The 27,544-nt window shown below is 43.5% G+C and overlaps 1 protein-coding gene across 1 annotated transcript in view; it reads left to right on the top strand.

Moving 5' to 3' along the window:
- LOC147733567 (aminopeptidase Ey-like) overlaps nucleotides 1-27,544 on the top strand; it is a 538,593-nt gene that overhangs the window by 380,066 nt on the left and 130,983 nt on the right. The window contains exon 13 of the mRNA XM_086958155.1: nucleotides 10,084-10,139. Within this exon, the coding sequence (XP_086814281.1) occupies nucleotides 10,084-10,139 (56 nt within the window). The remainder of the gene's footprint in view (nucleotides 1-10,083; nucleotides 10,140-27,544) is intronic.

Below are 27,544 nucleotides of genomic sequence, written 5' to 3'. Positions count from 1 at the left end.
ATGGGGAGAAGGCAGGAGCTTTACTGGCATGGAAGGCCAGAGTTCACCGTACCAGAAACAGCATTAAAGAACTGATCATATATGGTAACGGAGAGACATCAAGTAAAAATGAGGATATGCAAACCTGCCTTCCTTCGCTGTTCTCAGACCTCTATGAAGAGGATTTGGCTCCATCCTCGCGTTCCATTCGCTCATGGTTGAGCAATAAACTGCTGCCCTCCTTGTCCGAAGAGGGTAGGAACAGCTTAAATTCTCCTTTTCCTTTGGAGGAAATCACAGAGCACATTAAAAAATCTAGTATTAAAAAAGCGGCTGGCTCTGATTCACTTCCAAGTGAAGTTTATAAGCAACTTGCAGAAGAGCTGTCTCCCGTACTGGGCACTAATTTTAACTCAGTATATTGTCTTGCTGGTAGAGTACCCAACTCGTAGAAGGAGGCAACAATCGTTCTGATTTTAAAGCCAGGTAAGGATCCTTTAAAGGCAGATTCATATCGGCCAATCTCCCTGTTATAAGATCTTCATGGGCATATTGGAGGGGAGATTGGCAAAACTGGTTCCCAAGCTGATACATACAGATCAGAAGGGCTTTGTGGCTGGAAGGTACATCCAGGAGCAAACACATCTATTAATAGGCAATATAGATCTAGCCATTCAGAGATCTGACCCCTTGGCCGTGGTCGCTTTAGACGCGGCCAAGGCATTCGACAGAGTCTGCTGGGTGTACCTTTGGGAGGTTTTGAATGTAATGGGATTCGGTCCCATTTTCATCCAAACTTTCCGAAATTGCTATCAGGGACCTTCTCCGCGGATTATCTTAAATGGTCTATTAACATCGAGTATCAATATCCAGCGAGGAACCAGGCAGGGGTGTCCGATCTCCCCTCTTTTATTCGATATTTATAGAGAACCCTTGGCGCAAGCTATAAGGTTAAATGAACCAATCTGCCCTTATAGGTCTGAACATTATAGCTCTAAATGAGCTCTTTATGCAGATGACCTGATATCATATACGAGTAACCCTGAGGTAGCGATTCCTCGGATTGAGGAGTTATTGGTTGAATTTGGGTCTATGTCAGAATATGCAGTTAATAGATCAAAAACAGAGATTATGTGTTGGAACTTGGAGCAGTGGAGGGGAACAGTTAGCACCGAGTTTAGATATCTGGGGATTTATATTGTGAAAGATCTGGAAAAAATTCCCCAGATTAATCCAAACAGAGTGACTAAAGAAATAGACCGTCTGTTCAGTAGATGGAGAAATCTCCCCCTAACCATTTACGGGTAAATTAATCTGGTAAAGATGGTCATTCTCCCTAAGCTTTTCTATCTAGGCTATTACTCAGATCTCGCATCAGTCTGGGAATCACCCAGAACTCCGGAGTGCCTGAGAGACAGTCTGGCGTTGCCTATAAAGAAGGCAGGTATTAACACCTGGATCGAGCTGTCACATTCTGAGGGAGTACACCCCTGAGAATATCTGAGAGCTAAAATAGGTAAAAGACTATCTAGATTTAAATACTTACAGCTAGTGTCTTGGTATGATGTGGGGAGGGAGGAAGTAAGGGGAAATGGGGTGATTGAGAGGCTGTGTCAATCTGCTCTCCCAATTAAGAAGGAAAACTCGATATGGTATCACCACCTACAAGATGCAGAAGATCTAGAGATTACTTCTTTAGAGGGGTGTGGAACCAAACCCCCTTAGAGTCCTCAGTGCAGTCCCTTTTAGAGCCATCATTAAAGACATTATATAAGTATATAAAACCTGCTTGCCTGAAAAAGAATACTTTTTTGTCATTAATAGACTCTATTATACCCCTGCAAGGATAGAAAAGTTCACTCCACCACCTCCTCCTAAATGCCCAAGATGTCACACACTTCTAGCAAATGACCTCCACATTTTTTTTTAGTTTTCAGAACTGGAATCCTTCTTGAAAGAGGTGGGCGACTCACTTCAGGACATTTTTAAAACTAGGATTGATGTTAATCTCCCACTAGTCTTATTCTGAGATTATGGTTTCTTCTGCCAGACAGCCTCACAGCTGCATAGAGGTCTCTTATTATATATGATTCTGTTGGCGTGGAGGGAGATTTGTAAGAAATGGAAAGATCCCCTCCCACCAAAAAGAGAGGACTGGCTTAAAGTCTCGTTTGCTATGGCCCGGCTAGAATATGAAGGCGTTGAGGATAAGTCATGAAACATCTGGCATCCTCCTATGAGCTGGGGGCGCGGCCTAAAATTAATCTAGCTGGTCCTATGATTATACCTAGTCCCGTACAAAAGGGGATGGGTCCGGTGACCCAAGCGAGTGCGGTAAGCCGAGAGGCCCTAAGTTCATGAAAACGGCTTCATAAGATCCGCAGAGGCTTAAAAGGTGAGATGAGGACAAAAAAAAATATTTTGTAATCAGATAAAACAGAAAGTGTGCTTCCCCACACAAAACTGTTAAACATCTTGATTGCCCAAAAGACTGCCACGGCTTCTCTTTCTACCCTGAATAATGGGTGTCAGAATTACTTAGAGTTCTTGCTTTGTTTTACTCTCTCAGGATCGTTTTCTAAAATAACTGCTTCCAAACATTTAACACTTTCATCAATGCAGATGCAGCAACTCAACACAGGGTGAAAATGCTGTATGTTGAATGCACGCTTAAGTTCTCTTTTTATGTGGAAAAACTCAAAATCACACTCATTAATACACAGCAAAAACACTCATTTTATGTCAGCAATTTCCGCAGATTAACAGTTTTGCTAGCTAAAAGTTGTAGGACATTAGCAAAAAATTCTACAATCCCATAAAATAACATCTTTTCTTCCTTTTTCTCTAGTTCCATAATTTCATTCACATCCTTTAATAGATCTCCATTGGTTCTTATCCTGCCACAAGTGAGGTTATATCCAAACTTCTTAGGGCCTTATTTATGAGGCCTATCAACAGTTTTGCGCTGCTTTTGCACCACTTTTTGTGACGCATCGGTGACGTAAAACATGCCCTATTTAGAAAGTGATGCATTTTAGCAGATGCGTCACTTTGTAAACTCCTGTACTATAATATACCCGCATCAGGTATAATGCATGCACTGAAATATGTTCTGATATTGTAAAAAGTGTTGCTCCATTCAAAAGTTTTACCATCCCAGATATATTAGACAAGGGAAAATGATCCACAACTACTCACTTACTGAAAGCCCTAAGATCTTTGCCGAGGCTGGACAACAGAAACACACTCTATGTAGGAATCATTGCACGCCTTCTGGACAGATTACAAACAATGCAAAACTCAGCAGCAAGACTCATCCCTGATCTATCCAGATGGACCGACATCACACCCCACCGCATGAAGCTAGACTGGCTCCCAAAAAGAGATGCCAATTCAAGATGTTGTCCAAGGCATACACAGCCCTGCACAACAAAGGACCAGCATACATCAGCAAACATGTGGCCTTCCAGCAACCGACCAGACAACTCCAATCTGCCTCACTCCTCCTCGCAGACACCCCCTAAATCCATCGAAGCAACAGCGGAGGACGCTCCTTCTCACACTTGGGAGCCATACCTTCGAATGACCTTTCCCTGCACCTCAAGACCTCCTCATTGCTTCAGCAATTCAGGAAAGGACTCAAGACCTGGCTGTTCGATTGAACAGATCACCACAAAGCAGTTAGGAACTCCAATGCCTTGAGACCCTCACTGGCGATTTGCTGTGCTTTATAAATCCTTCATTGACTGATTGAAGCTTTCGTCCCTGTTACAATGAAGATGGATCCTTGTAGATTATGAGTAGAGGTTTATTTAAATTGGATACTGGTTATAGGTAAAGCCAAACCAGGAGAAGCATCCTTGCTGCACAGCCCTTCCACTCCAACTGAACTCATCCAGACACAAAGACTCTCTACATTCTAATGGCCTCACACACTGGCTGAGCAGCAGGAAAGATAACACCAAACAAAATCAATAGGGAGGATACATTATACTCAACAGTAGATGACAACACATCTCCCCCTTATGGAGAAAATAGAAAATCCAATGGGATGTAAGATGATAAAATCCACAAGCAATATATACATTACACAAATTCACAATACAAGTGTACATATAACCCAAAACTTCTCTTCTCATCCATTAGAGAATACTAACTACTGTTCCCCTACACGGCACATGCACTCAGACAGGACCGACCTGTTACCCTTCACAACGCAAATACTCAAAGAGGGCCAGGGCTTCTCCCACACTCTACAGCATTGGGGTGTAACCATGTACCCCTTCACCAATCACTTAAGCAGTACTAGGGCTTCACCTACTCTCTGGTGCATTGGGGTGTACCAATGTACCCACTAAAACATTTGGCTTAACACACTGTCCCCACCTCTTTATCCCCTTAGGAAGGATGGACAACTATCATTGGAGTATAACACACACCCTACTTAAAAAATTGGGCATAACACACTGCCCAAAACTCAGTCCCACTTCAGGATCAAGATAACTCTCACTCTTTCACTTATGCTTACACAAGAGGAACAGGAAGACTAATCAAACGATACAAACATGTCACTCAGCACATACAACTCAAGCACAGAACCGCATGAAAGCATTCCCCAAAATCAACAGGGCACTGGAAATACAGCACATCACGCCTGCCAATTACACCTATAAACTTGTGCAAAAAACTCAGAACGACATAGCATATCCAAATAAGAAGCAACTCAAACTGTCATTGACAAAAAAACACCGGTCAGTGGTTTTTCACTCTAAATGTAATTTGGGTCATACATTGCCATGTTTCCAAAAGTTAACTGGGACAATTACAATCACCAGTCACAGTCAGTTGAATGGCACTCCCACGATAAAATGTGTGCCACTCCATTGTACAACACTAAATCCTACCCTCCCCTTTTGTCACATCGTTCCAGGAGGTGCAGTTTCATATTTCCTCCTGTTTCTAGGAACAGCTTTAAGGACCCAGGGTGAGCAACACACACTTGCATGAGCTCCCCATCTTTTTTATCCTTTTAAATATGCTGCTCAGATAGAAATCACGTCGTCAGCCATGCTCACTTGCTGGTCACGCGGGTTCTAATATTGCTCTCAGTGGCGGCCCCACATGCATACCCCTCTCGTTCTTGGAATACAGGAAAGAGTGTCCATGCCACTCCCAAACATACGTCACAGTGCAACAGCCAACAATGCAGTCAGCTCTCTAGCCTCCTCTTTTATCTATATCCTCTCTTCACATGACAACATGACAGGAAGGAGTAACAAGAACAGTGCAAAGGTGAGACACATGCGCTCGAGCTTATGGTGAGGCACCGTTATTTTCAAAAGGCAACTCTGAGTTTTCAGTTGCTCACAGTTTCCTCCATGCACTGCATTTAAATGTAAATGGTCAGTCTTAAGATGCTGTCACTTCCTTCTACGCGCTGCATTTAATTGTACTTGGTCAGTCTTAAGATGCTGGCGCTTTATTCCACAAACTGTTTTTAAAATGTAAACATCTGGTCTGAAGCTCTAATAGCCACGCACGAGATGACTCGGCCTACCAAACTAGGTAAAACTCACCAGTCACTGTGAAATTCAGGTTGACTAACCCCTCAATGTACCCGTTAAGTGCAGGTACTAGATACACGTGAAAATTACACAGGTCAGAGGTTCCTTGCCTCATCGGTTCACCTTGATTCTTATTGTCAGTTCATGAAACACCAAGGGCGTCATTTATGAGAAATGACGCATCGCTGCGTGAAAGCAGCAATGCGTCACTTCTCAGTGCACACTCCTTGCGTCATGATTGATGCGTCATTTTTATAATATGACGCATCATGTCGCAAGGAGTTACAGATACGTCAGTATTTCTGATGTATCTGTAGGCGCAAAAGTGACGCATTGCTGGAGTGTGTCACAAAAGTGACGCAACTCCAGAAATGTGTACTTTCACATGGGCAAGCCCATGTTGTTAGTGCCTGCGTCAGTCTTACACCTGCCATGAAGCAGGCGTAAGATTTTGATGCATTAGTGGCCAAGAAATGACGCAGTGAAATTTTATAGATTTCACTGCGTCACTTCCATGACCCTTTCTTGCGTCAAAACGCCCCCCCTTGCATACATTATACCTGGCGCAGGTATAATGTGGCGCGGGGGTTTACAAAGTGACGCATCTAGCTAGATGCCTCACTTTGTAAATATGGCACAACAAGGCGCATTTTTTACGCCACTGTGGCGTCACAAAATGTGACGCACCGGTTGAGTAAAAGTGACAAACAGCCTCATAAATGAGGCCCCAAATGTTTTCACTAGCTGTAAGTTGATGTCAATAGTAGTGTCCAGTGTACACCAAAAAAGTTGTATATGAGCCCACAAGCAACTGAATGCACACACACTGCCAGTTCACTTACATCGCTTGCTGCATTCCCTGCATCCCTTTATTATCAGGACTGCCGGTTTAATTCCTCACAGGCATGTATACCAAAAAAACGAGATGCTGCACATTGCCAACTTCAATATTGTTGGTAAAAAAGTCACACTGAATCAGCATACATTTTTTAAATGCTGTCATTTCAGTTGAGTAACATACGCGCCCAGAACTTCTGGAGAATGTGAGCAGACCGGTGGGAATGACACTGGTGGGTTTTCCAGTATGGTTCTGTTTCCTTCCAGCTTCAATTTCCTTTCCGTTTAGCCTTCCTCTTCGTTAGTTCTCCTAGTTTCAACTTTAGGACCAGTTTCTATTCACTTCCACATGCAGGTTCTTTCTTCAATCATTGCCAGTGAGACAATAAAGATGGATCCTCGGAGGTTATGAATATAGGTTTATTTAACTTGAATGTAATTTACAGGTAAAGCCCCACCAGGAGTAGCATCCTTGCTGCTCAGCCCATCCACTCCAACTGAACTCATCCAAACACACACACTATCAACATTCTATGACCTCCTACACTGGCTCAGCAGCAGGGAAGAGAACACCAATGAACATCAAAGGGGAGGATGTATTATACTTAACAGTAGATTACAACAGTCCCCAAAGGGCTTAAGGGATTAAAAATGCCACATTTCTACAATTTAAATACCTTTTTTTAGCAAGTTCTCTCACAATTAAAGGAAGATAGCTCAGCACATACCATAGCACAAAATTCAACCCCATCTTATTATAGTGCAAATATTCTTTCTAATATCCTATTGAGCTAGAGAACACTGTCATATCATGTGGCAGCTTTGATCACATCTAAGACAACCTCCATAGTAGCATTGATTTTAATCAAAGTATTATGTAATCACCCCTAAGTCTGACAGAGGGATTGGGATCCAATATGATTCATTTTGAGAAGGCCTCATAAGTACTCTCTCCATTCACAGGAACGTAAAGTTTCCCGCTCCATGTTTGGCCTGTGAATTCAGTTTTGAAATCAAAAAACCCTATCAAAACTGTGGTGTTACTGCCATAAACTCCAGTAACAACAATAGTTGCTATCCTTTTTTTCAGACATCTCATTTGAAATTAATGTTAACCATGTACCAGACCTGAACAGCAGTTCAATAATCGACCGATGGCCAATATTTACAGTATCTTTGGAATACCCATTTAACTCACACACTTTGACTTGCAAGATAGAATCTTCGCTAGTTTATTGCCCTCATTGGTTACTTCATTTACTTGTATAAATGACTTCCCAGCTTTCCAACTCTTTGCAAAATGTCCCATATGTAACTCTGTTTCCATATCATAGCGCGAGGAAATCCATCCGGCGGGCAGAACGTATCTGACGATAGCACCCCTCAGCCGCACATTTAAAAATTCTCCGCTAGGCCTAAAATGCCTACAACCGGAACATCCTCAACTCAAAAAAAGAATTCTTCAGATCCAACCTGGGGAACACAAAGAACAGACCCCTCAAACTCTTCGAATTGGTCAAACACCAATCCATCAAACTGGCCAAAACATTGAAAGAAACCCCCAAGTCACTAATATCATCTGAGGAATTCGACTCCTTTTTCTCTGACAAAATCACTGCCTCAGGCAACGAACTCAGATACGCTACCCACTCTCAACCCCTGCCAGTTCGACCCCCCTCCGAGCCGCCTCCACAGGCTCCACCAAAAAACCAAGCGCACTGAACCGACTTCAAAATCTATGACGAACACTCAATCTCGAAAGTCCTATCCACCTTAAATCCGAACAACCGCTTTAATGACCCACTCCCCTCTAACTGCCTTGCTGCTGCATTCCTAGCTGGACTGCAATAATTAAGGCTTCACTTCTTCAGGGATCAATAACTGACTCTCTGAAATCCGGTCAAGTCCTACCCATCCTAAAAAAGCCGGCGCTTGACCCTGCCTCCCCTGACAACTATAGACCCATCTCTAACATACCACTCTTAGCTAAAGTTCTAGAGAAGTGTGTGCAACAGCAGCTGAGCCAACACATCACTAACTTCCACCTACTAGATGACTTCCAATCCGGTTTCAGGCCAGAGCACAGCACGGATACCACCATTCTCCACATCATGGATGATACCCTCCGAGCCCTAGACCAAGGCAATACCTACCTCCTAATCCTCCTAGATCTATCCTCGGCCTTCGACACGGTCAACCATGAAAAAGTACTCGAACGCCTTAAACTCAGGATTGGAATGGATGACTTGGTTCTTGAATGGTTTAGGTTCTTCCTCCACAACCGCTCTCAGAGATTCCTAATTAATGGCAGTCTGTCTGCTCCCTCTCCGGTCACGGTTGGAGTCCCCAAGGTTCAACCTTGGCCCCTACCCTCTTCAACCTTTACCATGAGCCGCTTGCTGAAGTACTACACACCGCAAATATCTCCTACCACATGTATGCCGACGACACCCAGATCTACATCGAAATCTCCTCCCTCAGGGATATTCTTTCCCTGAATGAAGCCCTGAAATTGACTGTCTAATGGCTCTCCTCCAATCAACTAAAATTCAACGCAAAGAAGACATCATTTCTACTAATTTACCCTCCTAAAAGCAACACTGAGACTCAGGTATGGATTAAGGCCATCAAAGGTGCCTGGGATCTTAAGTGTGACAGTTGGAGTATGGGCTGAGCAACAGGCAGACTGCTCCTGGTGGGGCTGCTTCAGATGAACTCTACAAGTTGTAACTACAACTTAATAATGGCTTAATTCAGATAAAACTACTCATGGGGGTAATGATTAGTGGTATGTGTTCTCTAGCAGTAGCTCCTGCATCAAAGTTGTTGGTGAGTGTGCATACAGAAACACATAAAGCATGTGAGCCCGTCACTTGCTTGTTGCTCAAGATGATGATAAGACCATGAATAATTGAAGTGGGTGCAAAAAGCCGACTAAATGAGAGCAATGCCTGGCTGCTTCATAGAGGTGGCATTGAGTGATATTTTGGGGCAGCCTGTGCTTGTTTTCTAGGGAAAATGACTGACCTTTCCTAAACATGATGCAGGTTCTTGTGCAGTCTTTAGTTAAATTGCTGTGTAATAATCACCATAACATGGAATAGTGCACAGTATCCAGTGCAACATAGACCAGGTCCACATACGAACAATGACTCAATTTTAGCATGTCAAAGTAGATATCTTTGCAAGTGTTGAGGTGTAGCAGTTGCCCCTCGCCATTGTGAAGAAGGAGGCCACACAGCTTTGAGTTCAATTGGTTTATTCTGGCATGCACATCAGCCGTAGCAGTATCAGGTAACACTCTTCATCATCTGTCACTCCAGCGTTCCCCAGGGCATAACTAAACACATTAGAACATGGAAGAACAGGAACAAAAATTGCCAATGATACCTGAAAGTCACAAAGGTAGGTAGGCGCTTGGAGAACTCCACAGTTTAGTACACTTACGGTTACTTAATTACACATATATGAAGCTTGACCATATATATCTTTAAGGATCATGGATGCAGCGTTAAGATTAGTAAATCTATATTTACTAATATATATCTATATTCACAATATTTTGGTTGAGGATATTGTTTGTACAATATTTCTGTAGATGATATTCTGACATACAGCCATATTTGTAGAAGTCTTAGTAGAAGATAGAACTTCTCATTTCTCTTTGGATGTTTGTTTTAAAACTGCTGCTATTACTTTATAGGTCATTTCAGTTATTAATCGTGCGCAGATTATTGATGATGCCTTCAACTTGGCAAGGTAAGATCAAAGTGTGTTTTTCTTGCTTACTTGCTAGTTCCTTCGTTGAAAGTGCATACTCATAATTTCTTTTTTTTAAAGTTTGATTTATTGAAGAAAATAAAGAGGGAGAAGAGGAGGGGGGAAAGGGGAGTAAGAGTTACAGTAAATAGATATATAAAATAAGCAATACATTAACAATTCTCATGTAAGGTAAGCATAACAAGCATGAGGAATTATGAACAATAGCATGTGAGTATAAATGAAAGGTAAAATACAATATATTGAAACTTAATAATTACAGCAATCGAAAAAATAAGAAAATCATGGGGGTTTACGTACTTCAACTGTGGTGGGATCAGGAGAAGGATGTACAGGAGCAGAGGAGGAAAGGTATGTTACCAAGGGAAGCCAAATCAGGTCACATTTAATTGCCAGGGATATGGGGGATACATAGTTGGTATCCAGACGGTGATGAAATCAGACCGCATTCCACCAAGATTGGTAGGAAATATTTGCAGCTTGTTTCCAGTTTGAAGTGATGGTATGGAAAGCTACAGCTATGAAGAGGTCGAGTAAAAGATAGTGGCTGGGAGAAAGAGGAAGTTCCGGTGAGAGGGAACCTAGAAAAACTAGTGTAGGGGAAAAGGGAACCTGGAAGTGAATTTCTTTTTGTATTTGCTTCCAAACTAGTTGCCAGAACTGGGAAGTAGGAGGGCAGTCAAACAGCATATGTTTGAGGTCTGCAGAGGAATAAGGACATGACCAACAAGTAGAGGGAGTATCTGATGAAAAACGGGAGAGAGCCAGTGGGGTGAATAAAGTTCTGTTATAAATGAAATATAAAGTTTGGGTAGTATTAGCAGCTCTAAAGGTTTTATGATATACTCATAATTTCTAATGTGGATTAAAACCCCTAAGCAAGAGCTAAATCGATATGAATATTTACAAAACAACAGAATTTGCAGTTTCCTGGGAAAAGCTGTCAAAATATATTTTCAAAACTAGTGAACATTGTTTTAACCCTTGCCATTGGCCTTACATTAATTATGCAAAAGTTAACGAATCTACTATTCTTTTGTTGGTCAATATGTTCTTACCATTACTGGATACTGAGGATAAGTGCCCTACTCTGCCTCAACATGTCATACTATTCATTCTTTCTGGAACTAAATGATAATACGTGTTTATATAGCTTTCAATCCCCAATACGACATCCAAAGGTGGAAATGCATTTACGTGATTTGTGCTCAAAAGCTTTGTTTTTCATTCAGTGATATAGTCAATGCAATGTTCTGCACGGTATCTGTGCCTCTGGTTTAATGATCTGAAGACTTTATGAGGTAAGCCAGGATTGACAATAATGTTCTTTCTAATTGTGATTGGGCAGCTTTGTACAGTTCTACCTCCAGGCCATGATGCAGTGGCGGTTGACTACTTGGCAGTGCTTGATGGTGGAGGTAGACATAGCTGCCAAGGTTTCGGGTTGGTTATGTGTGACATTTTCATAATTTCAGTGTAATTATGAGTGACATTCAACCTCTATGAGTGACACTTTCTCGCAAGCAAAAATAAAGCAATGAGGGCAAAGGAAACATATAAATATCAGAAATCACAGCCATTTGAGCAAAGAGAAAATCTAGGAGATCTAAAAACATGCTTCAAAACACCAGAAACATAGCTGCCAGGTTTGCAGACTACTTAAGTGTGACTATTTGGTGGTTTCAGTGTGCGAATGAGCAGGGCTACCGGAATTATGCGATTGTGCGGGGATTTTTGCATAGTTGTAAATTTGCCACATTTGCTACATAATCCAGCAAAAAAATGTTTCAAGCTCAGATGGTTCAAAAGTTAGTAAAAACACATCGACACCTGTTGTGGCGAAGTGGAAGGCCCATTCCAAAGGTTGACTGGTCAACTTTATGTAATTTATTGCTATATATGGGTGTTACAATGGTACTAATGAGGCATAACTAATGCCCACACAATGTTAACAAGCTTAAAAATGTCAAATTAATGAAGTAGTACCATCACAAAATGTGCCGCATAATTTGCCTTTTCTGAACCCCTTAATTTACTCAACTCTGCCGCATGATTTGACCCTCCCCTGCCGAATAATTGCAGTGGCCCTGCGTATGAGTGAAATTCTACGTCAAATGAGCAACACTCTGAGTGACACTTTCTCGCAAGTAAATTTAAGCAGTAATTAACTATTACTAAGATCTGTGAAAGGGCTGCTGGTCTAAGAAGTTTCCAATCTCTCTTGTTCTCTCTTCACACTGCTTTCATCTGCAGTCTTTCACCGTTAACCACTTGTTCCCTCTTTTTCTCCAGATCTTTTTTAAAACCTCAATCTGCATATATTGCATCATCTCTTTCCTCATCCTCACTTGTTTTTCAATATGTCCTGCATGCACTACTTGTATTGCCCCCGTCATCACACACCTACCCACCTGCTCTTCCCTCATCTTAAATCACACTTTTTTTAATGTAATTAATATTTCGACATCTACATATTACTCCTGCACACATTTTTGTATAAAATAAAATCACAATTGGCCTACATGTGAACATCTCTCTACAGAGAGGCCAACGCTTGATAGTGTAAACACCTTAATTTGACCCATTGTGGGAAGCTCTCTATGCCAGCCTCAGCCACATAGCTCTTTATCATGCCACATAATACTCACTGATAAACACAAAGGAACAAAAGGAGGGTCTGCAAAACCACCTCGTGTGGCTGGCTACCCTGTACTACAATGAAGGTCAGAAGCAGGTATCCTAGTCACCCTGGGTAGCCTACCTAATAACATGCGTTGTCATGAAGGATATGCGTGCATAGAGATAAGTACATACAGTGCCAGTTTACTTAATCCCAATAGCTCAGAAGTGGATTACCATCAAATGAACTTGGTGATCAGTCCTTTCATTTGGTTCACCCGTATCAAGTAGTTGGTCCATCGAAACCATTTAACCACGAGCTCGATATTAGAGCAGGATCAAGTGCACAGGCTCTTATGACAGCCGATCATTGATGGTTGAGAGGATAGTGAATTCGCAGTGCAAATGTAAAATTTAATGGTGAATCAAAAAAGAGTGGGATGTCCTATAAAGAGATAATTTTATGAAGCTAAGGACATCTCCCCTTATTAAAACCATAACAGTGCAAACAACAGTGAAAGCAAATATCTGTCGTGAAAAAAGGCCAACATGTTTCTGCCTAGCGGGTCAAAAAACGTCCCCCGGCTTTCATCAGGGCCTCTTGTCTCTTAAGAATGGGGACGGGGGTGTCGCAGGGACAAACAATTATTTAAAGACCACTCCTAGTTCAGGTCCCCAGCTACAACATATGATGAACACAAAGGAACAAAAGGAGGGTCTGCAAAACTACCTTGTGTGGCTGGCTACCCTGTACTACAATGAAGGTCAGAAGCAGGTATCCTTGTCACCCTGGGTCGCCTACCTAATAATGGGGCCGATTATGATCGCGGACGGACTTGCGTCCGTCCGCGATCATTGAGGAGGAGGGGACGTCCGCATGGGCTGCGGAGTCCCCTCCTGTGCGATTAGGATGTGACCGCCACCTTGGCGGTCACATCCTCAATTTTTAACATTGCAGCGGGTGCAGCTTCAAGCTGCACCCGCGGCAATGTTAAAAATGCACGCATTGCATATGCATGCAGAAAGAGGCAGGCACCGCGCGGTGCCTGCCGCTTTCTGCATGCAAATGCAGGGGGGTACCATAGGTACCCCCCATGTGCACCCCCCACCCCCCCTTCACCTAGGGGGCCCGCACCGGGCCCCCTAGGTGAAGATCCGTATGCTTTTCCACGGCGGAAAACCCGCCGCGGAAAAGCACTTTTAAAAGCCTATCCTGATATGGCGGACGGTGTCTGAGAGACACCGTCACCATATCAGAGCTTTTCCGCCGCGGTTGTAAGCCGACCGCGGCGGAAAAGCTGCGGACGGAAACCAGGACCCACCAGCCATCCTAATGTGGCGGTGGGTCCTTGGTCAGTCCGCTGCGGTTTTTCCGCATCCTCGGGGCCGGCGGTGGCTTCCGCCGGCCCCGAGGATGCGGAAAAAACGCAATCATAATCAGCCCCAATATACGTTGTCATGAAGGGTATGCGTGCATAGATATAAGTACATACAGTGCCAGTTTACTGAATCCCAATAGCTCAGAAGTGGATTACCATCAAATGAACTTGGTGATTAGTCCTATCATTTGGTTCACCCGTATCAAGTGGTTGGTCCTTTGATCATCGAAACCATTTAACCACGAGCTCGATATTAGAGCAGGATCAAGTCCACAGGCACTTATGACAGCCGATCATTGATGGTTGTGGGGATTGTGAATTCGCAGTGGAAATGAAAAATAAAATGGTGAATTAAAAAAGGACACTTTTTTGCCCACTCTGCCACCCCAGTTCAGACATGGCCATATGCAAATCAGTCTGACACTGTGCCTCATGGGAACAGTCCAGCCCGAACTGCCAAGACATGCCTTCCCTGGACCGGAAACAAGCTTCCGAGGACCGGTTTCTGGCATTTCAGCCGTCTTCAGCCCGGCTTGCTTGAATCCAGTCACCCGAGGTCAGCTCTGTACCCCCAGAAACTTCAAAGTTCAAGATCATATAGAGGTATTGCAAGGTATGGGAGATTGCATGCACTTTACCTGCTGCAGACAATGTTTGTGGTAGTACCAAAGAAATAAACAGAGTAAAAGCAGCCTTCCAGATCATAAAACAGGAGCAAAACATAAAAAAACCTGCCTACTCTTTCCATTATTAAACGTTACCACATTGTGTTAGTGATGAGTTCACTGGGCCTCAGGAGTCTGCTGAGAGAAGGGTTCCCACTTCACCTCTACTCTCGCCTTCTGTCAGCAGAATCTGTTGCGCAAATTGCACTGCATTTTACGCTATTAAATTAAAGACATCAAATGGCGTGCCAGCCACCGAGCTTAGGCAGGAAGGAGCCTTTGATGCGGTTTCTAACACTTGCAATAATGTGAAATTAAGTAGGTATTTTGGGTTTGCAGACCTCTTTACAGGACTAAAGTGAAATAACGTGCTCTCTCTGACATACTTTGGGTGCTCTCGGACACCAATCTATAAATAGGAGCAGATCGGCTTAGTTTGGCACACATGTATCCATGTCAGAAAGCTGTGCAGGAACCTGCCATTGAGCAGCACTGATACTTGGTCCTGAATCCAAAAGTGGACCCAGTTTTAATTTTAAGAACCCCGAGTGAAAGTGGACCCTGCCTTAATTTGAAGAACCTGAGTGCTTTCTGCCCTCTTACTCTCCCTGCTCAGCCAGTGGTTTTCTAATTACCCATCTGCCTCCTTCTACCCCTCTCTGACTATGCCCTTCTGCCCTTCTGCCCTCTCACTCTCCCCTCTCTGCCTGCGGTTCTCTTACTGCCTCTCCTTCTCTGCTCTCCTTCTCTCCCCACTCTGCCTGTCCTCTGACTGCCACTCTGACCCTGCCCTGCTCCGAGTTCTTTCTCTCGCCGCTCTGACTGCCCCTCTGTCTCTGCCCTCTTACAGTCAGAGCTCTGTCTCTGGCCTAAATGCCCCTCTCCTGCCACTCTCTGTCTCTGCCCCACTGTTCTCCCTGCCTCCAAGGCTCTCCCTCCTCTTACTCGCCCCTCTCTGCCTGCAGTTCTCTTACTGCCTCTCTTTCTCTGCCCTCCTACTCTCCACGCTCTGCCTGCCCTCTTACTGCCCCTCTGTCTCTGCCCTGCTCCTTTGTCCCTGCCCTACACTCTTTCTCTCGCTGCTCTAACTGCCCCACTGTCTCTCTCCTTCTCTGCTCTTTTACACTCAGAGCTCTGTCTCTGGCCTGACTGCCCCTCTCCCTCCTCCTGCTACTCTGTCCCACTGCTCTCTCTGCCTCCCATGCTCTCCCCCTCTTACTCTACCCCCTCTACCTACGGTTCTCTTACTGCCTCTTTCTCTGCCCTCCTACTCTCCCAGCTCAGCCTGTTCTCTGACTGCCCCTTTGTCTCTGCCCTGCTCCTCTGTCCCTGCCTGCCCCACGCTCTTTCTCTCACCGCTCTGACTGCCCCTCTGTCTCTGCCCTTCTCTGCCCTCTTACACTCAGAGCTCTGTCTCTGGCCTGACTGCCCCTCTCCCTCCTCCTGCTACTTACTCTCTGCCCCACTGCTCTTTCTGCCTCCCAGGCTCTGCCCCCCAGGTTCTGCCCCCTCTTACTCTACCCCCTCTACCTGCGGTTCTCTTACTGACTCTTTCTCTGCCCTTCTCTGCCCTCCTACTCTCCCCGCTCTGCCTGTCCTCTGACTGCCGCTCTGTGTCTACCCTGCTCCTCTGTCCCTGCCCTGCTCTACGCTCTTTCTCTCACCGCTCTAACTGCCCCTCAAAAACCCCAAACACAAAGAAGCAACCAACAAAAACCGAGCCTGGCGAGAAAAACACACAGGCAGTCGGTAAAGCACCAAGAAACAAAATGTGGCAAACTAAGTCACTTTACAATTAAAGGGTGTCAAGTTTTAAATTAAAGTGTACAAATTGGCAGATAGTTTCACAACTGATGCAGACGTTGTACTGCTATGGGTAAAATCATGCATGCAGTTGCTAATTAAAACTGTTCAGTAAAATACAAAAGCACACACACTTGCCACTTACTGATCTAATCGGTTTCAGGGATAGTCAGTTGGAGCCATAAAATACAAATCCGTCACCTCGTAAGACAGGGTGCGCCATCTGGACTCTGCAAGCAGTGAGGCAGCCACGAGTCCCAGACAACTGCAGTGGAAACTTGCACAACCTTGCCTCCAGGCCGCCACCCAGTCTAGGGGTCTGCTGCTGGCTACCAAACAATCCAACACTGTGTTACTTTCTACCATGACAAGGGCACTTAGTATAAGGGAATAGTTGCGCTCCACTGGATATTTGGTTGGGTTAGTACGATTTGTTCGGTTGATGTGGAGCTACTCGGAAAGGGGTGACCCTAACAACCCCTTGACAATGTATTACTAAGCATACATTTACAATTTGAGAGACAAAACCTGTGCACACACAAGTGGAGTGGACAAGGCTGTGGGTCTTGTGCCGGTAATAGGCCAGGACAGCAGCTACTATTTGAATGTTCGACCAGCAATTAGCTCTCCCTAAGTTCCGCCCTCATCGTTCCTGGCCTATTACCGGCACAAGATCCTCCGTTTTGGATTATTGCCACAGCGCGTCCTGACTCCCCTGGCCTTTCTCACTGAATAATCTACCAACACCCTGACTGGGTCGGAATTATCACCCGTTGTGAGGGATTATCCACTTTTTCCATTAGGATTTAGCCCTGAAGATTTGGAGTGTACTCCACTCCAATGAAACACGTGTCGGCTGGCGCAATAAATACAAGTGGAACATATACCGACTGCCCTTTCTCATTGCCTCTAAGAACACTAAAAAGATATTAATTGTTAACATTTATATTGTGTGTGCACAGGTTTTGTCTCTCAACTCCATCACTGTGTAATGCAGCACACGTGTGATGCACCTACAATTCAGCACCGGAAACAGAAAACTCGAGTCTGCGCAGTGTGTCTTCAGGAATCCTGTGGACACACGGCGCAGATTCAATTTCTACGCTTCAAGCCTGCCTGGAGCCTCTACCTCAACCCTTGCCAACTCGTCACAGGGTGGGACCAACCCCCCTGTGACGAGTTGGAAATGGGTGGGGTAGCCTTGCTCTTCACTCGACGCCCTGTACAAGAAACCGCCACTGGAGTAATATGAACAACTATTACAGATTTTAAACTTTAATCTAACAAATCTCACATTTGGAGTGCAACAACATAAAGTAAAACTAAATTCAGGTTACCTAGGGGCCGATTGCTGGTGGTAAATTCAGTTTCGTTCGGGAGCAGAGCAGCTGGTTGCAAACATGACGATCACAGCCTTTGACCTGCTCTCCAGAATATAGAAGGCGCAGAGGAGCCAGGAAACTCAACGTGACCACATTTGATAAAAGAACTGCAGTGACACTGTTGCGGGCTTATCTAGCATCCTGATCGATACTGTGACCTTATGCCCCTATTCGGCTATAAATCCATTTATTCCCTATATTGGCATAACCGTTCAAGTGCGATATTCAGAAACTCATCTCTGGCCTTACACGAACAGAGCCACATTCCAGAATAGCTTTCTCTGCCACTTCCTTTGCAACCAATTAGTGCAATGACAGAGCAGAAGTCACTATCTGAGATTCCTAGATTAACACTCTGAGTTCTTCAACAAGATAAAAACTCAGCAAACCTGGAAATCCCCGCTTGCTGTGTTTTGATTAGTAATGGAACTCTAATGAGCACTGATAGACGATCACTTCCTAGTGACATCTTATTGACGTCTTATGTCCAGCAAACTTACGTCAATACGTCAATATTTATACCTTTCAGGTATAAATATTACCAACGTTTCCTTCAGCAAATGCTGTCTCGTTGCTGTTGGTGAAGCTGATGCTGCCAGCTGTCTCGTTGCTGTTGGTGAAGCTGATGCTGCCAGCTATCTCGCTGCTGCTGAAGAAGCTGTCATGCTGATGACACCATAGCTGCTATCGCTACTGCTATCGCTGCTAACTAGCGAACAATGGTGTGGTGAACCTAGGAGCTGAACAGCTGTCCCCCTGCAAGAGCTCAGCAGATGCAAGCTGCCCGCGGACGCTGTCCCCCCTCCTTCTCCTCCTCGACGCGCTGAAGAAGAGACGCTGCCTTTCTCCTGCCGAGAAATCCAGCTCCAGCATTTCTGGTCTACCCTTGCGGGTGACTGGGATATCGAGCCCTGAGGGAGATACCAGACCTCCATCCTTCTATTCCAGAGGTATGGTGTTGACTAAACCCTTGAGAGAGAATTCTTGAAGCAAACCTTGGCAAAACCAACTTAACTTAAAGCTACTTACTTACTCCCCTCCCAAGTATTAGGCTTAGGTCAGGTACACTGGGGTAGGCGTAGTTAGAAGCACCAGTTGAGTATGTTAGCCTAATGTATATATGAATGTATATATGTTTTATTACTTTTAAACCATTGTATGGCTAAGAAACCATACCAATGCTTTTACAGTACTATTTCGCAATACTTATCTTACTGTACGTACTTTTTATCATAACAAGTCTTGCAATTGTGGCAATACATTTCTCTTGTACGAGAAGAAAGACTGTTCAATAAATGTTAACCCTTTATTGACAAACGCCCGTCTCTCCGTTCTCTACATATTGTGAAAGTAAACTGCACCAACCTGACTGAGTAAAATAACTGTCTATTGTTTCACACGACCCTAGAGATTGACTCTTAATCTGAGGAGCAAAGTTGTCTTGTTGCACAGTTGTTGGAAAACTGAATCCCTTCTTGTCTGTGCCAGGGAAGCTGATCACTTCCTATTTCAGTCAAGAAAGTTTCCAGTGACCTCTGAGCTAGTTGGTAACAAACCCAATTAAGTTTAGCATAGTCAGTAGAGGCCTGGAAGATCCGCACTTCTACGTCGATACTACTGTTTATGTTATTCCAATGTGCAGGGCCTATTGGGATAATAGGAACTACGCTACATGGCGCCCAACGTTTGGTAAGGCGATAAACTAACGCAAGACGTTAGAGTAACTCAGTCGTGCATATTTCACACAGACCCCTTTCTCCCGTAAATACTCCAATAGACGTCTGGAGTGGGTGAAAGGTTAAAATCCGCCCGAACTCAGTAGGAAGAGATTCCTATGTAAAGCTCTGGTTTATTCAACGTTGAAGGATACAGTGTTCCAAAATATTGTGCACCTAATCTTTGTCTCCTTGGAGACCTACTTTGCAAAGCCTGCATTTATAAAATGTCAGACTTAGAAAACGGAACCACTGGGGGCGCAGCAGGGTCCCGATGATACAGTACCGGGTGCAATAATCATCCCGGCTCATTCAAGAAAATCTATAACATTAAAACTTATAGAAAACGGACTGACACCACAAGGTGGTACAGTAATCTTCGTGATAGAGGCACACGAATATCGGCAGACAGAGGTATTCTATTCATGGATAAACTTTCCAGTGACAAACGCTAGAACAAAAGAGTTTCACTATTACAAAATAGAGAAACCACCGGAAGAGTACGCTCCTTTCGAGGAGACTGAAATCCCACTAAAATTCCAAGAGCACCTGCTCTGGTTTAATGGCGCCCTAAAACATAATGATCATATTACCAGGCTCGGTCCACTAGGTAGACCAGGAGCAACGTGGCCGGTTCTAGCCAGCTACACACCACCCCCGGACATTGCAAAAATGTCTAAGGAAGATCTGTTAGTACAGCTAAAAACACTTATAAAAATACATAGGCAATTAGTGCAATATGTAATGCGAACTGCAACAGTCCAACCAGCTGTTAATGTACCACAGCTGACCCCTCATCAGGGGAACACTAATAAAATTACACCACAGAACATACAGTCATGTCTTGGTAAAACACCCATAAAACGGGAACAAATTCCTTTCTGGTTCGCACAGAAAATACTCAAATAGAGGCAGTATTTCCTGATACTACCCCTATCGAGAAACACAGAGTCTTGACCATCTGCCTTCCTATGGGAATCGCACCACACATGGAGGACTGCGACACTTGAGGTACAGTCTTTGCTTCCATTTACACAAAAACACATGGTGTTCCATCTATGGCGGTAATACCAGAAGTGCTAAAACAGATTCAAAATGAATACGGTCCAGAGCCCACTTTAAATCTTGGTATGAAATTACTGAAAGACTTCAAGCAGGTCTCGGCTATATTATTAGCCAATATAAAAGGAGAAGCAGCATCTGTGGCGATCCGCCAGAAGTTGAAGGAAACAGATATAACAGATCAGCCAGTTGAGCTTGCCAGAATCATAGAAAAATGCTATGAAGAATTAGGTAGAGACAGCTTGGGTGGAAAACCAGTAAAGCCCCAACTGCTCGAAAATCCTGAAAAATTATTTATTAAAAATAATTTAAACACTCCTAAAAAGAGCTGGGATGAGAATAAACAATCCACTCCCAAGGAAAAAGTTTTCCATTCCAGAGGAAGGTCTCCTCGACGGAGGGAAAGAACTCCGACTCGAGAACCCCAGTCTCCCCAGAGGGAGCCCTCTGAGAAAAGATATAACCTTAGAAATAGGGATAATTTGAAAAAACCTGATAGATATCAAAGTATTGATACACGTCCCTCTCGATCTTTTTCGCAGAAATCGGAAAGAAGAGGACGGTCAGACCCAGGAGAGCACACCAAGTCCAAAGACAAGGAACCTGCTCAGAGTAAAAAATCTCAATTTCCAAAAAAGAAGGTAGCCAGTATTAGAGTAATCAACCATGCCGAGAATACTGAGGACACAGTTGAAAAACGGGGAGTGGGCATTGACAATGTTGGACAGTGCAGCAGAAATCAGTATAGCCCGCAAGATCCTGATGAGTCATCTGGAGACAGTGGACACGAATGAATACATTCAGGTTGAAACTGCCGGCACCAGAATTAGCGAGCCCCATAAGATATACGAAATAACATTGCGTATTGAGGGTGATAAGACTAGGAAAATAAAGGGTCTATTTTGGGATAAGCTCTCAAAAGGCTATGATATTCTGTTAGCTGAAAAAGATTGGCCCCCAGAGTTTGTCAGGGAGTGCCCTCGTGGGGAAGAAGTGATTATGCCTGCCTTCTCGAATCACATTCCGATTCACAAAGAATATACTTATGCAAGGAAATGGGCAGTGGCCCAGGCACCGGCATTATATAAAAATCATGTAGGATGGGATGAGGACTCACCTCCTCACAAAATCCAGTTAAAAAGTGAACCAACTGCCCAACGGCAGTATCCCATTAAGCAAGAAGCTAAAAAACAAGTCAGGGAGATCTTAGATCAACTTGAATACCAGGGGGTGATTGAAACATGCACCTCTCAAATGAACAATCCTTTGTTTCCTGTCTCCAAGCCAGACAATTCATATCATCTAGTTTTGGACTACAGACATCTTAATGCATGTTGCAAAACATTTGCAGTACAAAACTCGCATAGTGCAGCCCTAATGAATAACATAGTTAGGAAAAAATATAAAACAACATTAGACATATCTAATGGCTTCTTTTGTCAAAACATTGCACCAGAAAGCAGATATTTGACCGCTTTCTCAGCATTTGGGTTGCAGAAAATTCTGTCGACTCCCACAGGGGTTCAAGAACAGCCCAGGACTATTCTCAGCTAGAGTAACAGAGTTACTACAAATATATGATGATGAGGCATTATCTTACATAGATGATATCTATCTCACAGACGACGACTTGGATACTCACTTGAAAAGAGTGAACACCATTATACTTGGGTTCGCAGCAGAGGGTTACAAATTCAACTTTAAAAAGTCTTGAATTGCCCATCTGACAGTACTATTCTTAGGGTACAAAGTATCAAGTGAAGGAAAAAGCCTAGCGGACAACTTCTTAGAGAAGTGCGCTGTACTCCAAGCTCCAAAAACGCTGAAGAATTTACAATCCATACTAGGTTTTCTGAATTTCGGAAGAACATACATTCTAAATTACGCAGAGAGGGTTAAACCTCTTTACGAACTAATTAAACCTGATTTTAAACAAATCAATTGGACTCAAAAACACACAGAAATTTTGAGATCACTGCAAACAGACATGTTAGCTAAAACAAAATTAGATACACGTGACAATACACGCGGTCTTGTAATCCGAGTCATCCCAGGAAGATGCGGATTCACGTACCTAACCTCTAATGAGGGAGAAAAGGTACCAATTTCAATTAAATCTCACTTGTACACACAAGCAGAAAAAACATTCAGTCACACAGAAAGAACTGTGAAAGCAGTGCAAATCGCAATAGCTAATGAAAGAGAACTAGCACACGGCAAACGGATTAATATCCTCACAGCGGAATCCGCCTTCGAGGCGCTATTCAGCCCAGTAAACCTGCCTACAGTGTCACTGGATCCGAAATGGATACAGTGTGTAGATTCTCTAGGAGCGGAAGATGTGAAATACTATTTCGCCCCGCAATTCGAAGAACTGAATGATTTGACTTATGAAGAAGAATATCCTCTGCCAATCGAACTTCTGCCTCTCCCACAATACGCCTGTATAATCTATACAGATAGGTTTGTACAGCATTACAACGTAGAGAGCAAATCCTACGATGCAGCCTGTGCGATTGTTAAAGGTCGTTGGCTGTGCGGTAAATTCAGACCGAAAGTAACAAAAACTGAATCATTGAGAAACTGTTCGGCTCCAAGAGCTGAAATCAGATGTTTAAAGATAGCGCTCGAAAATGCAGAACGTGAATTCCCGACACTTATTGTGTGCGATTCTCATTTTTGCGTCAACTCTTACAATAATAAACTGCAGAGGTGGATTGAAAACGATTACAAAGATGACACAGGTGCCACAATAAAGCATAAATTGCTCTGGAAACAGGTAGCTCTTTTACAGAAAGAACTACAAAAGACTCATGTGATACACGCACAGAGTCTTCAACGTGATGGCGTTCATGTTGCAGGGAATTCATTGGCTAATACAGCCACAGCGGAAGCAACTAACCCGGCTTCCGTAGCAACAAAAAAGCGTACAGAAAAATACATAGACGGGGAAACCATGCTGGCAGTAAAAAACGACCGTAAAAGGCGACTGTGCAGCACTACCCGTGAACTATCCACTCAATTATGCATACGTAATCGATGCAAACTCCGTTCCTTTTGCTCGAATCCCTGGAGTGGGGGATAGGGTAATTCCAAACATGAACAGGAGAATATTATTAATAGCAGACGCACACATGGGTGAAGGTCCAAGGCACATTCAGATGAGGGAATCTCTGACTGAATTGCAATCAGTATACTGGTGGCCGGGGATGAGCGTGCAACATCAGATATATGTAAAGAACTGTCCGGACTGTGATAGGGATCGCAGTAATGAACCGGTCCTGCCTGTTGCACAGTTACCATTTATAGAAAGGGTAATGATGTCAGCAAGCCATTCAGCGTCCTATTAACCAGTTAAGGCTATACACACTTAAAAAATGTGGCCCCAGCGCTCGGCTGGCGCTAGAACTGTTATAAGAGAGATCTGCGAGTCTATATCGGCACATACGCAATTACCACGTTCCATTCTGACCAGGGTCCTGCTTTCAGCTCTCGAGCCTATAAGGAGGCCATGGCCAGCATGGAAATTGGGTTGCGGTATTCTTGTCCGTCGCACCCCGAAGGGAATAGTGTGGTAGAAAGAAAAAACCGGGACATAAAGCGATCTATAACAGCGAAGGTATTAGGTTCAGGCGCTGGGTGGGTCAAACATTTAATAAGTGTCCAGTCCAGTCTTAACAATTTGCCAAGAAAATCTCTAAAAGGTTTCAGCCCATACGAGCTATTGTTCGGAATTAGAATGAGAATTCAGGACTTAGATAGTCAGGTGTCAGTGGTACAAGAAAAAACAACAGACTTTGACATCAAAGATCGTTTGGCTATTTTACAGGAACTGAATGAAACAAGAAAATCCTTAAGCAACATAAAGTTAAAGCAACAGCCAGATACCACTGACGAGGCACCACAAGCAACAGCCCCAGCAAGGCCTGTCTGGATTCCAAAGATTGGGGATCTAGTCAGAGAAAAAATTGCGGTGAAGAAGGAATTTGGGCCTTCTTACAGAAAAGCAGTACCTGTCTTGGCAGTCACCGGAACAAGATCAGTAGTACTACTGCCCCTTGCTGGTAAAAAGGAGAACAGAGTTGTGTCTATCCACCTGGTAAAACCACAACCATGTGGCCTATAATCAACAGTAGGCCCAGTGGACTCCCAAGAAACAACAGAATACCCAAACTTGCAACAATCCAAGAGGTTCAAACTGAAAGACTAATCACATTCGATCAGCCTGCAGTGCACAGAGAAGGACTATGCAATAATGTCATGGAACTCGTGCCTCTTGAGACACAGATTGAAATAGTTCGTCAAGAAGAAACACCAGTCTACAACAATGTGGCATCAGAAAGTGCTACCGAAAGACAATTGACAGAACTGCCTCTGGTTATTTCATCGACTTCGACAACTTATTTATTTATTTATTTATTTTTACCATTTATTAAGCGCACTGTTACCGGGCAGGTGTCCTGGCGCTGAAATGATGTGCTTTCTCCATGCGATGTTAGTCCCTATAGATTGAAAAGCCATGTTTTAATGTTCTTCCTAAATGTCATTAGGTCAGTGCTTTGTTTTAGGGGGAGGGGCATTTTATTCCAGATGCCAGCTGCTCCGGAGATAAAACTGCGACCTCCCCATCGAGCTTTCCTAATCCGATCAGTCTTGACAAGCCATTTATTGGATGATCTTAAATGTCGACCTGGCTTGTACAGCTGGAAGTGTTGTTGAAGGAAAGATGGACCTAGTCCATTCACTGCCTTGAACACTATACATAGTGCCTTGAACATCATACGTTTCCGTACTGGGAGCCAGTGCAATTTGCTCAGTTCCCCAGAAACGGAGGCAAACTTGGGAAGACCCGTAATTAAGCGAACAGCAGCATTTTGCAGCGTCTGTAGCTTGTTCAAGATCCCTTGCTGTGCTTGTAAATACAGACTATTGCAGTAATCGAGGCGTGACAGCACTAATGCTGTCACGACAGTTTTCCTGCTGCTACTGGAGAGGAAGGGAAGAATTTTCCTTATTCTTTTTATTATCCAGTGGACCGAGGATGAAAGGGCATTGACTTGTGCCTTAAAAGTAAGTTGATTGTCCATGAGTATCCCTAGATTTTTTACTGTTGTGGCAGGTATGGGAGAATCTCCCATTTCTTGAGGCCACCAGTTGGGGGTCCATAAGTTGGTCTCATTGCCAAAGAGAAGAACCTCTGTCTTCGAGGAGTTCAATTTAAGGCAATTCCTAGCCATCCATGAGCTTACTGCGGTCATACAGTCCTGAAATCTTGCTGCTGTTCCCTCCTCTCGACCCGGGAGCAGAGATACCACAATTTGTGTATCATCTGCATAAGATGTAAGTTCAAAGACAAATGACCGAATCACCGGGGCGAGGGAGGAGATATATATATTAAAGAGGGTGGGGCTCAGGGAGGAGCCCTGAGGAACCCCTCCTGGGAGTGTGAAAGGAGTGGATTCAAAATCTCCCAGGGCAACCACCTGAACTCTGTCCGAGAGGAAAGATTTCAGCAAGCTCAGCGCAACTCCCCGTATTCCGCAGCCCTCAAGGCGGTCCACCAAAATACTATCTCTGAAGATCAAAACGACCCCGAAGTGATGCCAGAAACAAAAATAACTCTTAAAGAAAATACAGCAGGACTCCTTCAACAAATCAAAGAATTATATCTGGATTCACCATTGATTGAGCATTGGATTATTTCAGGGGTATTCATACTCCTACTATGCCTAATTTTAGTTTTAATTTTAGGAAAGTTTATTACAATTGAATGGACACAGCAAGTCAGAACATCAACCTAGTCCTCAAACCACACAGATCATCCCATGTGAAGAAAAGAGAACTGTCAACAGTAAATGTCACAGCAATTCCAATACCTGGTGGTGTAGTATGGGAGAAAACTGACTATGAGATCTATGGTCCGGTCGAGATCCTGAAGTATCCTCATCAACTGAAGGTTTCCTTAAGCGACTTTGTAAAATCTAGTACATTCTCTGATGATTGGGACTTTAACCGTATTAATGACATGATGTCTTATTTAGTAATGTCAGCTAGATTCACAGAACATGATTATTTACAAGGTTCATCCAGTTATGAACAATTATTCTGCTACACACATTATGGCGATCATTATTTGCATAAATCTGCACAGCCTAGAAATGTTTTTAAGTATAATCAATGGGAACATTGTGATATACCACCTAAAAGCAGTTCTAAAGCATTTTTTGAGAAATTCAAATACTTCTCAGGTTTTAACACCAGTGATGCAGAAACGTTTTATTACAAACTGTTAGATAAAACAGGAATGAAAACAATGCTGACAAACACTAAATTAATATATTCAGAAGCATTTTATGACAAAATGATGACATTTGGTTTTGATTATTGGAAAAATAACATTGAAACGAAAACTATTTGGGGTACAAAAGATTGGCAGGTACAAGGCCTTGAAGCACTATTCAGAACCTGCATGATACCTGAACAAATGATGTTTTTAAATGACACAATTCACCAAACATCCTGTCTTGGCCTAGCTAAGATCAAAGAACTTAACAAACCGTCTATTCCAAAGCCAATACCTGAGAATGCGACAACAGATATTGAGATAGACGTATCACAAATTTTACATTTTAACAGAACACATCCTGATTGGAAAAAGTGGTTAATCTGGCCAACTGACACAAACAGCTGTCAAGATAGATTCCTGAATAAAACACAGGGGTTAAAAATGACCATACAAGACCCTAGATACTCCCAGAG

This window comes from Lissotriton vulgaris, chromosome 2_1 (assembly GCF_964263255.1).
Source record: "Lissotriton vulgaris chromosome 2_1, aLisVul1.2, whole genome shotgun sequence".
Classification (NCBI taxonomy): Eukaryota; Metazoa; Chordata; class Amphibia; order Caudata; family Salamandridae; genus Lissotriton; species Lissotriton vulgaris.
This window is presented reverse-complemented; position numbering and strand designations above follow the sequence as displayed.